Source organism: Falco punctatus, assembly GCF_963210335.1.
Source record: "Falco punctatus genome assembly, chromosome: 7".
NCBI classification, from domain to species: domain Eukaryota; kingdom Metazoa; phylum Chordata; class Aves; order Falconiformes; family Falconidae; genus Falco; species Falco punctatus.
The window spans coordinates 22,890,776-22,905,434 of record NC_137587.1 but is presented as its reverse complement, the minus strand read 5'-3'; the positions used below and the strand labels follow the sequence as shown (position 1 = coordinate 22,905,434).

The 14,659-nt window shown below is 47.6% G+C and overlaps 1 protein-coding gene across 10 annotated transcripts in view; it reads left to right on the top strand.

The window, feature by feature from the left end:
* The window catches only part of DPF3 (double PHD fingers 3), a 185,925-nt gene that overhangs the window by 23,593 nt on the left and 147,673 nt on the right, over positions 1-14,659 (top strand). For 8 of the 10 annotated variants that reach the window (XR_013929787.1, XR_013929788.1, XM_080397653.1 and 5 more), the window contains exon 1: positions 1,668-2,676. The exons of the other annotated variants lie outside the window; for them this stretch is intronic. Coding sequence is in view for 6 of the 8 variants with exons in the window: in XM_080397653.1 (XP_080253779.1) it covers positions 2,561-2,676 (116 nt within the window). In the remaining 2 variants the exon portion in view is untranslated. Of the gene's footprint in view, positions 1-1,667; positions 2,677-14,659 lie in introns of those variants that run through there. 10 annotated transcript variants of the gene reach the window in all.

Sequence of the window (14,659 nt, the reverse complement as noted above, 5' to 3'; positions counted from 1 at the left end):
CGTGGGTGAAGCTTTCCACTGCTCTGATATGGCAGCTCTGGCCTTGGGTGTCCTGCAGATTCTTGTGAACAAGACAGTGCTGTTGACTGATTCTCCTCGCCAATAATATGGGGTCTGACTGGGAAAAGGGCTATCAGCAATCCAAGGTCATATGTGGCTGTTCTCAACTGTTTGTTGCTGTTGCTGGTAGCTGATAAAGGCCCAACGTCTGAATAACAGTAGAAGCAAGGGAAGCACGTGTGTGGCTTAATCCTATTTTTGCAATATGCTCACTGCCAGGCTGCACCAAGAGCTCTTTGCCTGCAGAGCAGGAATGGGCCTATATAACCAACCAAACAGGACCAGAGGGACTCATTAAATTCCTAAAATGACCTCAAACAGTATTCTTTTAATTCTTTGAAAATGTCACCAGTTTGTGTTAGAGTATCTCAGGGCTTCACTGAATTTTGGTGCCTTCTCTCAGTAGCACAAATCTGCCTCCACTTCTGCAGCATGATATGGTCCTAGGTTATTTTTTCTTTCATGTGAAGCAAAGTCGTCATTATCTCACAAGTGAATATTGCCCATCCTAGGGTAAATGCTGGAATTTGGCTGATGTTTGCCATTAAGTGAATATCACGGCAGTAAGAAAGTCAGGCCAGATACCCTCGTAACAGCGAGATGTGACTCTGAACTAGCAACCTATATCACCACTTCAGGTGTATGCTAAACCATTTGTTTCTTTGCAGCATGTACATCAACTGTGTGGTTCTGAAAACTTGGCAGTTTGTGGTTAGCTTTTCCTGTGAACAGTGAGAGAGTGCTGAACAGGAGGGTCTGAAGTCACATTCAATGTCACCTGGGCTACTACCATATTAAATAATATAATGTAATATGATAATGGAAACATTCTTAAAGATTGCTTCCCAGAACTGTTTTGGGATAGATCTCAGCATTTTGGCAACTCTCCAGCTGATGGAAAGCTTATTTCTCCTAAGCAGTGCCTGTAACCAAATGACTTAGATTGCTTTGATGGAAGAGACGATTCCCTCCAGGGATATACACTTGGCACAGTACCTAGGTTGACCTAGTAGCTGGAGTAGGCAATGTTTTGGAAAAAGGGACCCTGGGCAGATCTTAGAAAGTTTAGCTTACTGCGAACTTCTGATGAATCCCTCTTAATGAATGGGACACTGCTGCATTGCTCTCTTCTCCCCTATTCACTGTGGCTAATCATTTCTCTATCTTTGTTCTCCATCCCTCTTCCTTTTCTCTTCTGCTCCAGTATTAAAAGGTTTATTTAGTCAGACAGTTGAGAGAGATATTTTGGTTGTCTTTATCTTTTAAGATTCAGCCCGCTAGCTCAGGAAGACTGCTATTTCTACTTCTGTTAATACTTTAATATCTCACAAACATCATTACTTCAATTCTTTTATTCATTAAGTCGTGGATCAAGTTGGTTCTGTAGTCTCCTCTCTTTTACTGTTCCTACAGCAGTGTATTTTAACTGTTTTTAGTTAAGTTTCATCTGATTGTATAAATGCAAAGAATGGAGAAGCAGGCTTGGGTTTGGTGGTGGTAGTTTTTTAAAGGGATAGAGGATGCCTGAAGGGAGGGCAGACCTGAGAGAGAGAAGCGTTGGATAACCAAGAAGTTTTCTTCTTGTCTGATTTTAATGTAAGCTTTGTCAGATTGTGCTCTTGTTGATGCCTCGTTTGCACTGGTGTAATTTTGCGAACGTCAGTGAATTTACTGCTGAGACTGAGATCAGGATTGGCACTTAAATCGCGTAAGTCATGCTCCATAATTCATTAGCGACCCTCTTTAATTAGTTGCAGGTAAGCCCAGGCTTCCTGGAGTTTGCCGCCTTCCCAGACGTGGGCTCTGCCTGTGCCGCGCCGCGCTCCGGGGTCCGGCCTGCCGCTCGCTCCGCACCGGTGAGGCTCCCCGCCGGGCTCCCCGTGCCGCCAGCCGGGGCCCGGCTCCCGCCGCGCCAGAAGTTGCGCTGTGGGAGAGCCGGGCAGGGCAGGGCAGGGCCGGCCGCCACGCGTTATGTAAGGGCGCAAGGGGCTGCGGGCCGGCATGACTGACAGGGAGAGGGAAATTCCTGGGGGAGGGGGAGCGGGAGCGGCGTGCCCTGGAGCCGCTGCCAGCGCCGGCGGCTCCCGGAGACCTGGCGGGGAGAGCGGCCCTGGAGGCAGGGAAGCAGCCCGGGAAGGACGCCGCCGGGGAGCGTGTGGAGCGAGCGGGGCGCCGCGGGCTCCTTTCCGCGGTGGGGCACGCCGCCTCGGAAACGAGGGGCAGCGACGGCGGTGCGAGGGGACGAGGCGCGAGCCCGGCTGTCCCTCTCCCGGCGCGGCGCGTTAGAGCTGGAGAGCGGCGGGAAAGTCTCCCCCGGCCCGCCCTCGCCCCCTCGATCCGCCCCGGCGCGGCGGCAGCCCCGCCGCCGGGCGCTGCCCCTTTAAGACCTGCTCGCCGCCAGTTCCACCGAGAGGGAGTGACCTCTGGGCTTTGACAGCTCCCCTAATAACTAGCAGAGCCCCGGCTCCGCCCGCGGCGCCTGATTGGTCGGCGGGCCGGTATGCCGCGCTCTGATTGGCTGGCCGCTTCCCCTGAGCGAACCTTTAGAACTCCGAGACACAATATTCTGTTACATTGTAGCAAAATGGCGACTGTCATTCACAACCCCCTGAAAGCGTAAGTAGGAATCAAAAATGTACATATTCCGCGTGGTTTAAATATGAAAAAAGGCGCCTTTCCGGCGCCGGCTGCCAGCCTGAGCCGGGTGCCGGCAGCCTCCCGGCGGGTCCCTCCTCCCGCCCTCCTTTCTGCCCCAGCGCCTCGCTTGTTTTTTGTGCAACACATCTCCGCAGCTCGCGCCGAAATTAACGAGGAAAAATTGTTCGGCTCGCGCGCCGGTTAATTGGAGCCCGGGCGCGGAGGGGGGCGGCGGGGCGGGGAGGTGGCGGCGGGCTGCCCGCTGCTCCCGGGGCGCCGCGCGGGGACGGCAGCGGCGGCGTCCCGCGGGGGTGCGCGCACTTGACAGCGTCCTGGCCCCGCGGTCCGGGCGGGCTCGCCCCATCGCCGCGCCGGGTTCGGCGGGGTGAAGGACCGGCCCAGGGCAGCGGAGGGGGGGGGGCGGGGGGAAGGCGGCTCGGTGCGCGGTGCCTCCGCGCTCCGGCCGCGGCGTGGAGTTGCGTCCGCAAATCTTTGCGGAGTTGCGATGTCTTGGCGAGGGAGAGCGAAGCGGCCCCCTCGCTTCGCGGCCGAGGGGCGTGGGGGCGGCACGGGCGGCCGGGCAGCGGGGGCACCGCCGGCGCATCTCGGCGTTTGTGCGGGCGAGGGAGCGAAGAGGGAAGGGAGGGAAGCAGGCGTGCGTGAAATGAATGACTCGGGACTGCCTGCCGGTCGTTGATTTGGGGCAGGAAGTCCGGAGATCTGTTTTGCATACGACAGGCTTTCGCTTTTCGAAGTGGCGAAGAGAGTTGATTGTGTTTCCATCTTGAGAGTGGGCACAAGCAGCCGAGGGCTGCTCGAACGGGATCTGACCCGCTGCTCGCGGGGACACACGGGCAGGGAGGGAGGGAGGGAGCGCGGGGGCAGGTGCCGCCGCTGCTGCGGCGTTCCGGGGCCCCCGGGCTGGAGCGAGGCCGCTTTACGAGGGGGACCGCGGGAGCCGCTCGGCGTCTTCTGGATCGCGTCCTTTATTTTCCTTGTGGTCTGCAGCGCACGCCGTTAATCCCTGAAGGCATTAAGGAGAGTGGGATTTGGCACCGTATGTGGGGAGAGGAGCTGTCTTAACCTTTTTAAAACGACTTCTCTGCTAACGGGGGCAGCGCTCTTGCTGTTAAAGCAGGGAAGCAGAGTACCTGGCGGTGACGCTTCGTTTGCACTTTCTGGCTGCGCTGAGTGGGTGTTTTTATACCTTTGAGTTTTCAGAGATGGAATTAGGGCTGCGAGGTGGTTGGTCGGCTTTTTTTTGGTGTGTGTGCGTGCGTGTGTTTGGTTTTGGGTTGTTTGGTTTTTTGGTGGTTTTTTTTTTTTTTCACCGACTCAGGTCTCTCCGGCTGGTGTCGGAAAAACACTTGAAGATTTTTCCAGGGATTCCAGCCGCTGTCTGTCTGCGATCTGGAGGGAAAGGAAAGCCTCGAGCTGGGCAGGGGTGCTGACATGGTTATCAGCTCTCCTGCTCGGCCCTGGCAGTAAACCTTTGCTTTCATTTACCCGTCCTCTCGGTAGCACCTTATAAAAATCCGCGCGAGAGGGAAGCGCAGTTGTCGGGGGGTTAACCAGGGAAGTCCGAGTATCCTCGTGGCGGGGGGCTGAACACGCTCCGAAAACCGCGCGAAGGAACGGCGTGTCCCCGTTCGACGGCGGGTTTAGTACTTGTGCGGGCGGGAGCAACTTCTGCCCGTGCCCCTCCCGGCCGCCGGGCGTTGCTCCGGCGCACCCCCCGGGGGCCGCGCCGCTCGGCTCCACACCTGGGCTGGGAAAAGCCGCTCAGGTTTGTGCTATTCACCAGCAGTGCCGGTGGCGGGGAAGCCCGCCTCGGTGGCCTCTGGGGACGGCGGGCGAGAGGCGGGGAGCTCCTGCGGAGCGGCGAGCGGCCGCGGGCCGAGGAGCGGGGCGCAGCCGTGGGATCACGCCGGGCGGCCGCCCCCGCCCCGCCGGCGGCCGGGACCTCGCCCCCTCGCCTCGCACTTCGTGACACCGTGGGGCTCCCGACAGGCGCGGCGGAGCTCCGGGAGGGCGGATCCTGCCGAGGGGCGGCTTGTGCCGAAATGAATCGGGGGCCCGATCCCGCTGCTGCTGAAGTCGGGGAGGGCACGATTAGGCCATTTATAATTAGCATCCTTCTCCTCCCCTCGCCCCAGGGGGGTGCGAGAGGAGGAAACAATAGACATCAAGTGCTGGGTTTGGTTTTCTCTGTGTGCCTTTTAAAGTACTAATGCGATGTGGAGGACACAGAACTGGTACTGGCTGGCTGACACCATCTGCGTTTTTTATTGACAACTTGTTTAATAAAACATTTTATAATTTTCACTTATTCTTTAAAGTTGCTGATCGGGAAACAATACACAGGTAAATAAATTATGCATGGAATAAATTAGGACAAAAGCGGTAGGACACATAATAGGGGAAGGGATGCAGTGCACAGTATTTTATCCTCGTGTGTCCTTCCTGACAATGAAAGGGAGCTGAATGACATTTGCATTTCCTCTGTCTGCGTTTTGATTGTATCTCAAAACCCACAAACGCCCCCTACAGAAACTGGCCACACAAAGGTTTTGCTCTGAGATGGGGGACAATGTAGACACTGAGAAATCCTAGCTCAGGTATCAAGCAGCTCCCTGCGTGTGCTTGTGCATTTAAGTGTGGCCAATATTCAGTTTATCTCCGGCCCTTGAACACATATGTGGCCTTGTTCATGCCAGACTAATCTCTTGGGATAATGTATGACAGTGTACCTGGGCATCTGTGGGAACATGTTACATAGAATAGCTCCGTGCGTGGAGTCCCTTCTTAATGATTGGCACCTCCTTACACTCAGCTTGCCTCTTTCTCCATCTAGTGCTCTCTTCTCACTTTCTAGTTCTCTTTTGGTGCTTTCATCCCTTTGCTCTTCTCCACTTCCTCTGGTGATCGAATCAACCTGACATGACTGCCTATTATTTCTGCCGTTTAATACCTTGTTGTTTACCAACACAGTGCTACAGGCGAAAATATCAGAGATCTAAGTGTAACAGATCTGCAAGGGAAAGGTGGCAGGTGTCTGGATAAACACATTCTTCTTCATCTGTAGAAAAGGCAGTATTCAGGTAGCTTTGATGGGACAGCCGTGGAATTGAAGTGCTGGATTTGTTGGGTTGTTTTTTCCACTTAGTCTGTATACCTATCCCTATACTTTTTCTATCTTCTTTGCCGTTGGATATCTTAATATGGTGACATTTGAGCGGTGCAGAAGAAGAAACAAATGCAGTTTAAAAGTATTCTGAATTACTTCAAATGTCAGTCAGAAATCTCAACGGACTTTGTAAACATTAATTAATTAAACCTCTCAACACCCCTGTGAAGAAAGGATTATTGCCTTTGTTTTATGGATGGCTAAACTAGGATAAAGTGATTCAGAAACTTTCTATACAAAGATCAAGTCCAGAATGCAGCCGTTCAACTTCCAGTCTTAGCATCTAGACCCATTTCCTTCATCGCTGCCTTATTAGAGATGTGCATATGGTACTGTAATGCATTTAATATAATTAAGACCTTGTAATATACGAAGTCTTATCTAGAAGCAGAGATGGTTTCCCCCCACCTCTTTTCTGTCTTTACTCCCACAGGTGACTTTTATTTCAGGTTGTCAATTAAACATACTCACTGGAACATATGTCAGGCTATTGCCTTTTCTGCACGTGAGATTCCCTCATGCCGTATAGCGCTCTGCCTGGAAGCTCACCAGAGGAGCTGTTGCCTTCCCGTAGTTTGGCCTTGGAGTAGCAGTGCTGCTGCTCTCCCTTTCTTTGCTCAAGACAGCCTGTGGGACAAAAGAAGCTAACTCAGAAGCTAGCTCAATTGCTAGGCTAGGTCACTTGCATGCTGACTGTATTGTTGGATAACTTTGACGTGCTTGGGCGCACCTGTTCCCTGCCGGGTATTTGGGGACCAGATCATCACAGACATGTGTGCGCAGTGCTGTGGCTGACCTTATAAACCCTACCAGACCTGTTCCGTCTGTGTTCCCGCTGCAAACACACAGCAGCAGTCAGATTTCTAATTGCTGTACCTTTTCAGATAAAACTACCTTGACAGCCAGCTCCGACCCCTGGGCTGCCAAATGGCCGTCCTTGTCATGACAAACTCTGTGGCATGAGACACCTGTGAAGAAATGGTCTGTGCTCACATCCCTGTTTCATGTCAGCAACAGACCAGTGTGGGTCTTGGGGTCTTGTGTGGCAAAAGTATTTCATTAGTGGTAACTTTGGCTTGAATTCAGGCTGGGGACTGTTGACTGAAAGGTCCTCTATCCCCTTATGCATCCCTGAAACAGCCCTACATCCTGATTAAGTGCTCGTGAAGACTGATTTTTTTTTTTTTTTGATGTTGTTGCATAAGCATCTGGTTGCTGATTTTTAATATTAAAGTATAACATGCAGTGCTGCTTTCAGCAGGTGGAAGCAATAAAATGGACGGACAGTTAGGTTGCCAGTTCAGTGGTTGCAAGTGATGTGGAGGTGATTTTAATGTGGCTTTGCAGAAGGGAATTTTCTTCTGCTTGACAGAACAGAGTTGTCGGGCACATTAAATTGTGTACCAAAATCTCTACAGTATTTCCAGTGTGGGTCTGATGTCACTTAAAAACATAAATGAGCCCTAGTGTCATACGTTTCAAACCAAAACTGTTGTCCACATGAAAACTGTATTTTCTGTATCTTAGCACCAGCTTTCAGAGAAAGTGAGGGATGAATGTTATTGTATTTATGCAAGGAAACATAAGCATAAAACCAAAGTCGTTGGGGGGCAGAGAAGCCACGTTAAGAAGATCTGAGGATACACTGGTTTGAATATGAGAGAGTCTGATAAATGGTATGTTACTTGTTACAGCATTATGTCTGGTTCCATGAGTCGCTTGTGCATGATTAGTGGTTGCAGTGCTTTTGTAATTTCGTTTTGTTTGTGTTCCAGCCTTTCACAGTCTGTCCAAGTTGCATGGATGGATGGAGGTTGTATCACAAAATTGTCATGTGAAGAAAAAGTTTCTAAAACACATTGTGTGTTGTGTGTGAAAGCAATATTGAACTGAGTTGTGTTAGAAGCCCAAAGATGTTTTTTTTTGGAGTGTGTAAAAATTTCATGGTAAGCATATGTCCAATGGGCTGGGTGCGTAATGCCTGTTAGGTGGGATTCACAGTGTCCCAGTGGGAATAGTTTACCCAGACCATGCAGAAGTCCAGTACACAATGCAGAATGGGGGGGTCTGTCTGCACTTTGAGTCATGGCGAAGGTAATACAGCTCATCCTTTGTGCAGCCTAATGAAAATTGATTTCTTCCTCTGCCTTCCTATAACTGGAAGTGTGGTATTTGGAGGTTGTTCTCAAGAGCAGACTTTGTCCATCTTGTATATCTGTCTTCTGCGATTTATGACAGTTGGCTGTACCTCTGCTGTCCCAAGATGAGGCATTCCAATCCCGCCATTGGCTGAGAATAAACCATCTTTTAGGATTATTGTTTGCCAAGTCTGGTGTTTTCTCACTCTGGTTTGTCTTTCATGTCAGAGCTGAATTTCTTTGCTTCGTAGATCAATTTTACAATCTTGGTATTTATTCTGGGCCCATCACTGTGTTGTCTGTATGTGATGTTGCCTTGAGCAAGAACCATCCCTGTATTGTTTATCCCCGAGGACTTGTAGGAGTGGAATGAATCTGTTTCGGGAGCTGACGTTTTTCTCCCGTGGACAGACCAACCTCTGATCTGAGGATTCCCTGTCTGTGGTGGCATACTCCCACATGCAGAGAAGCAGCACCAAGGCAGCATTGCTTAAAGACTGTTCTGAGGGCTTCATTAGGACTGTACTGTTCTTCTGGCTTTGCCTGGCAGTTTTGCCCAGGATGCAGAAACTGAGGTGTGTTAATTGCTTCCTCAGTGCAGGTCCCAGTTTTAGCACTGGTTTGTTTCTTTTAAGGAAAGTTATCTCATCAATGCAATCTAAAAGAAAGCATACTTTTAAAATCCCACCCTCTTTTTTTCTTTTTTAAAACAATTTTTTTTCAGATGGAAGTGCTTCTTTCTTGTCTTTAAAAAATTCTCTACAATTTGTGGAACCCAAATACACTGGATTAATGCATGAGAAGCAGAAAGAGGTTTTCCTTTCTTATTTCAAAAGAAAGAACAGAACTGCTCAGTGTATTTTCACTGTCTAAACTGAGTGACATGTAACACAAATATCATGAGCGAGTGCTTGAATACTGAATATTTAAAGTTCTTATTTATCTTTAATAGCCTAAATTATTACAACCATGATACTTTTTTGTAAAAAAAATTTGTTATATATGGTTTATTTCCCAGCAGAGCATATTTTAACCACAGATTCCCAGCAGATGTCTCAGAGAAGAATAATGCAGTGTCTCAATGGCTGCTGGCAAATATCCTTCTCACACTCTCAACCCCTCCAGTATGGGAATAGCAGGAGTATGTCAGCATGTGTCTCAGTTTTCAGGTTACCTGCTTGAGCCAGGTGCGGTCAGAGAGTTGCAATTCCAGCTGCATGGAAGGCTTTACTGGTGCTCCAGCACTGTCTGAAGGGAGGCTTCACAGGGAGTCAGTGGAGCAGCGAGAACAGGGCAGGGATGGGTACTGATGAGTGTGCACTAGGTGGCTGTGATCAGCAGCGTGTGCTTGCCAAATCCTGATTCATTAATTTTGTGTTCTGCTGAGTTGTAGCTAGGAGAGAGTTCCCTGCTCAGGTGTTGATGGGGACACAGACTACATCAATGTTATTCTTCTGGTGAGAGAGGCTGGAAGTGATATTTAATATTGCAGTCCCTTGTGACAGAACTGATCCAGCCTAACTGGGGATCATCTCTCCATTCATACAGCACCAGGAGTTCTATCAGTCTTTGACATCTGATAATGCTGTCTTTGCTTTCTGATAGTTTTTATAAATTAATACAAAATGCCAACTGTAACTTGTATGAAATCTTAGTATGCAAAAGAAAGGAACCCCACGTAACTTACAGTTTCTCCCTCTTGTTTCTTCTCAGATTCTCCCTTGTGATACAAGATAAAAGTCTTGCTTAAGATGTGCTAAATTATCTGAAAACACGTGGCTTAATGCTTCCTGCCTTTCAGGTCTCAAAAACCTACCTAGGTTGGATGGTGTAAAGAAAATCGGGTGCAGCACAGTGAAATAAGGCCGTGCCCTGAGTTGGTTAATTCCAGTCTGCCCTACCGCATCAGCTGGCAGGGCTGATTTGATCTGATCAGATGCGGGCATGCTACTTCTGCCAAAATGCAAAGTACAGTGCTTATGCTGCTTTTATGCTTTGAGTTGGCTTCATGCTAGCTGCAGGAAGATAGATTATGCCTGTTGGAACAAAATTTCCTCTTGAAAACGTTTTGGGTGCTTTTCATGTTTTGGAAGAGTAAGTGAACACCAGTTCAGTGCTTTGTGTCACATGGCTTTGAAATTTTTGGTCTGGTTCTAGGAACTTTGCAGTTTCTAGTCTTCCTGTGGATCCACAGCCTGATGTGGTTAGCCACAGAGTTGGGAGAAAAATTGAAATGGCTGGAGTTACAGCCCAGATAGTTCACTACCCAGTGAACAGTGCTATAGGGAAACCGATAATGGAGACACAAAGTTAGTGTCATGTCTTCAAGCGAAAAGTAATGTCTATATTCCCATTTCCTTCAAGACCAGTTTTGAAGAAAGTCGTCCGTGAATTTGTGACTGTTCAAATTTTTGGTCTCAATATTGTTTCCTTAGAGACTGCGTTCAGTCAATGATGGGGACAAATATATTTTATGTTTATGATTACTTTAAAACCTATGCAATCTGAATAAGGAATAGTGGAAACAGTGGTTCAGAAACCTGTTTTACTGCTAAGCTCCTTTGGTCTTGACCATGAGTTAAAACTGCATCATATTTGAGGCTGGTATCCTCCTGAGCGTTCAGATAAATCACTTGCCAGTGTTCAGTATCAGAAATTATAACATGACCCCACTTGTATCTACAAGCCTAACCTGATTGCATTTGGTTTGTTGTTTTTTTTTTTTCTTTTACTTTTTTTGGTAATTACTGAAGACTGTTATTTTTAAGACTGTAGGTTTTTGTGTTTTCTCTGGATTCTTTATCCTTGAAGTTTTCAGTTCATTGGCATGTACCTGTTAATGTGAAATATGGAATAAATCAGGAGCACAATTTTAATCCAGAGATTAGTACCTTTTACAGATAGAGTAGTGCAGGTTAAGAGGCATGTGAGATGTGATGGGTAGGGGTTGGTGATGGGCAGACTCTGCAGTGATCTCTTTCTCCACAGGTGTGGAGAAACCCTCTCAGCTGTAGCACTGACATACTTCTACTACTTTGTCATATCTGACTGACTCTTTAAATTTTAGGGCTCACTTCTCCAAGAAGGATGTGCCCCTCTGTTAATTTTTGTGGTATTAGTCCTCAGTGATCAAATGGCATGTGGATGAAAGCAATGTTAATACCTCTCCCGGTAGAATGGGGCCCTGAAGACTTCTTGCTTCTCTCTCTTCTCCTGTGCTGATACAAATGAATGGGAACCTGGTCAGGTTAGCTGGTGTTATGTTCATGGCAAAGAAGTATTCCTGAGGTCAAAATCTAACAAAAAAATGTTGATGGGGGAAATATGTGGAAAACCCTTCTCAATTTCCTGTCACTAGATCTGATTGGTCTTTGTTGATAGTCTCAGCTAAATGTTTTATCTTCTCCTAGCTTTCCTTTCCCTCACCTTCCAACCCTTTTCCCCCATTGACCTCTACAAGCGCAGTCCTAGCTGTTGATTTATCAGGGCAGGCTAGCTCAGCACTGTGTGGAGATTGCTTTTAATTAACTCTCTTCTTTTTTCCAACCTTCAGGGAGCAGCAACCCTTTAATGATTTTAATATTTTATCTGGATTTATATCCACCTGATGTGTTGTTTGTTGCTCTACTTCCTCACATGTTCTCCCTCAGTCGTTTTCCAAAAGGAAACGTTCGTTTCAGGCCCCTCACGCAGGATGAGGAGGAGGGTTTTTAATGGCTTCTGGACTGGGAGGATGGACTGCCTGTGATCTACTCAGGTGTTTTGGAGGAGGGTGGGGAGTATGAGGTGATGCATTTTGGTGCTGTCTTGGAGCAAGGCTCGCTTCAGTGGTCTGCCTCCATGCACAGGGAGAAGCAGCTTTGTTTCGTGGTTGCAGCCTGGCAGATCAGAGCCTACTGAATTAAACCTGATCCCTGATTTGTTGTATGGCATAGATAAGTCATGAGTTTATTCTCAGTCAGGTATGACTCTCGTGCTAGTCAGGCTGACAGGTCTAATGGAGGGTCCCTCTTCACCTGCAAAAGACTACCTTTGCCTACTGTGACTCTACCAAATGAGATTCCTTCAGACTGAGAAGAAAGCAGCTATACAAAATTTCTCCCACCTGGAATTTCCTCTTTACATATCCTACCATGAGGATTTCAGGAAGTTCCAGCACAAAGTATTTGGGAAAAATATATGTTACTTGTAATGTAAAGTATGTGGCACTTTCATGCCAGAGCAGGAAAATGCTTTGTAATCATGTTTAAAGTAAACATCACAGTCCCTTTCACGAGGTTATTTTCTCCATTCTTCTGATGGGAGGAATGGCATGCACTGACTGACTTTGGTGATGGTCACACTAGTCACATCATCAACCATTGCCAGAATTGGAGGCTTAGAAGCCACATTGCTTTGCGTTTGATGTTGATGTGTTGAAAGTGAATAGGAATCCTTCATTGGTAACACTTCCATGGCTGAGCTGAAATTAGGGGCATGGAGGAAGAGTGGGAAAGTGAGTTAAGACTGTCTGCCTGGCTCTGATGGAAGTAGTTCACCGATAAATATCACTAAACCGTCCTTAATGGTGGTGGTTTGTGCCTAGAGCTGATAAAGGCACTGTTGGGGTACAAAGATTTTACCACAGAAATGAACCAAGTGGTGAGTAGTTTTGCATTTCAAAATATACATGCTGCACACCAGACAGTCTGTTCCGTACAATTCATGCACTGAATTTAAAGTCATTGGTGTGAGCACAGTTTGACTCAATCTATTTTACAAGACTGTAAAGTCTTTTTTTGTAAGTATGTGTAAGTGTATTTAAAGTCCCTTTGTTAAAATAGCAGAAGAAATGAAGAAGTTCCCAGATCTAGTCTGCCCTTACTGAGGAAAGTGACTGTGAAACACTAGCTGAAAGGAGCACAGTCATGGGTGCTACTTATCAAAGTATTGGCAGCGCATCACTGCATAAGATCATCTATGTCATCTGGCCTGTGGTTTGTGTTTGTCTTTCCTGTCTTCCTCTGCAGTATGCTTTACTTTAAAAAACTAATTGTTTGAGTGTATTTTTTTTCCACGTTGTTGCTGTGATTCCATAGTAACTCCCCTAGCATTCTCATCTGACCAGATTGCAAATGTATCTGGTTCAGGTATTCTTTCTGCTGAGTAGATCTGAAAGTGTATTCCCTCCTCCCCTATTATTAACTTTCTAGTTTTGTTTCCACAACTAACTTATCCACAAAGTCATAGGGTTAGGAGAGGCTGTCTCTCCTGACACATCTTCTGAATTCCTTGCTGCTGAACACACACTATGCAAAGTTGAAACCTGGCTGGCCCTCAAAGGGCAGTCTATTTCCCAGGCTGCTGTTTCCAGCTACCTTCTCCTCCATGCACCCCTCAGAGGGGAAGAGGAGGAACAGAGGAGGGGTGAGCACTCTGCCTGTGGGAAAGGCTCTGACCTGAAAATGGATTGCAATTCCAGCCGAATGGTTCCTTCCCTTGGTAACAGAATTGCACGCCTGGGCTCTGAGCTCTTTGCATTAATTCCATCTCTGCTAAACTTTCCCAGTTAATTAACCATGTCCATCTCCTGCTCTAGCAGCCACATGTGCCTTTGCTGCTGCAGCAGGGTTTTGGAATAGTAACTCCCTGCAGCCTTTGCTGCAGCAGTTTTCCTCCAGCAGCTTCCCTCAAGCATGGTTATCAATCAGGACCTGTCAGGTTTTTCCCTCCAACACATCTATTTTCAGGGCTGTAGGACTTTGACCTTTTGCTTTTGTCTTCATAAGTACTGTTTTTTCCAATAGGGGCTAGCTCAAATGCTGAGTGTGAGGTCTTTACACTGATACAAATCTGCATGAAAATTTCAGTCTTAGTGCGAGGAGATTGTGCTAAACATGGATATTTCTTTTTGTTTCTGTCATTTGCCTCCCTTGGGTTTTAATTTTGCTTGTCAAAGGGCCACATTAAGCTGGCCAGTAGTTCTTGTGTGGTGTTCTAGGCAGCACCCATAGTGCAGAGGTTTCCTTTGAGTGGTTGGCTAAGAAGACTGGATGAGAAAGTAGTGAGTTCTTGGAGGCTGAAGTGTCTGGGTGATGCTCACCCATGAGGTTTGATACAGACTACCTTTGAATTCTGCACGTGCCTCTGGAAGACTGGTTTGAATGCTGGCTGTAGTGGTCTCTTGGCAAGGCATTTAAGGGACCATGACAGTAGCTTGAACATGATTTTCTGGCTTGTTGTACTACCATCGAAGGTCAGGTTGGGCTAGAGTGCCTTTTGAAGCAAGGGACTGTGCTTAGTATCTTGTCTTGAGCGTGTGGGTGAGCCCGGTCCTCTTTCTAGTGGTAGACATAGGTACCTATGTCATAAAGGCTGCCATCCAGTTGGCATTAATTGGTTCCTGTGTGGGTACTTTCAGGTGAGAAAGACCAAATTGGCCACAGAGGCTCAATTAATAGAAGTGTAGGTTTTAAAGAGGGTTCTGGGTCTTAAATCCAGTCCTCTGGTACCATGTCAGATAATCCCTTTCATAAACTGCAAAGTCCTTGTCTTAAATCCCCACTTGGACTGTTTGTTCCCATTACTCCTCTTGGGAGGGTTCCAGAACCCACTGCTCTAATGGCTGGAAATAGCATTTTAATCCTTAGCCTAGCCC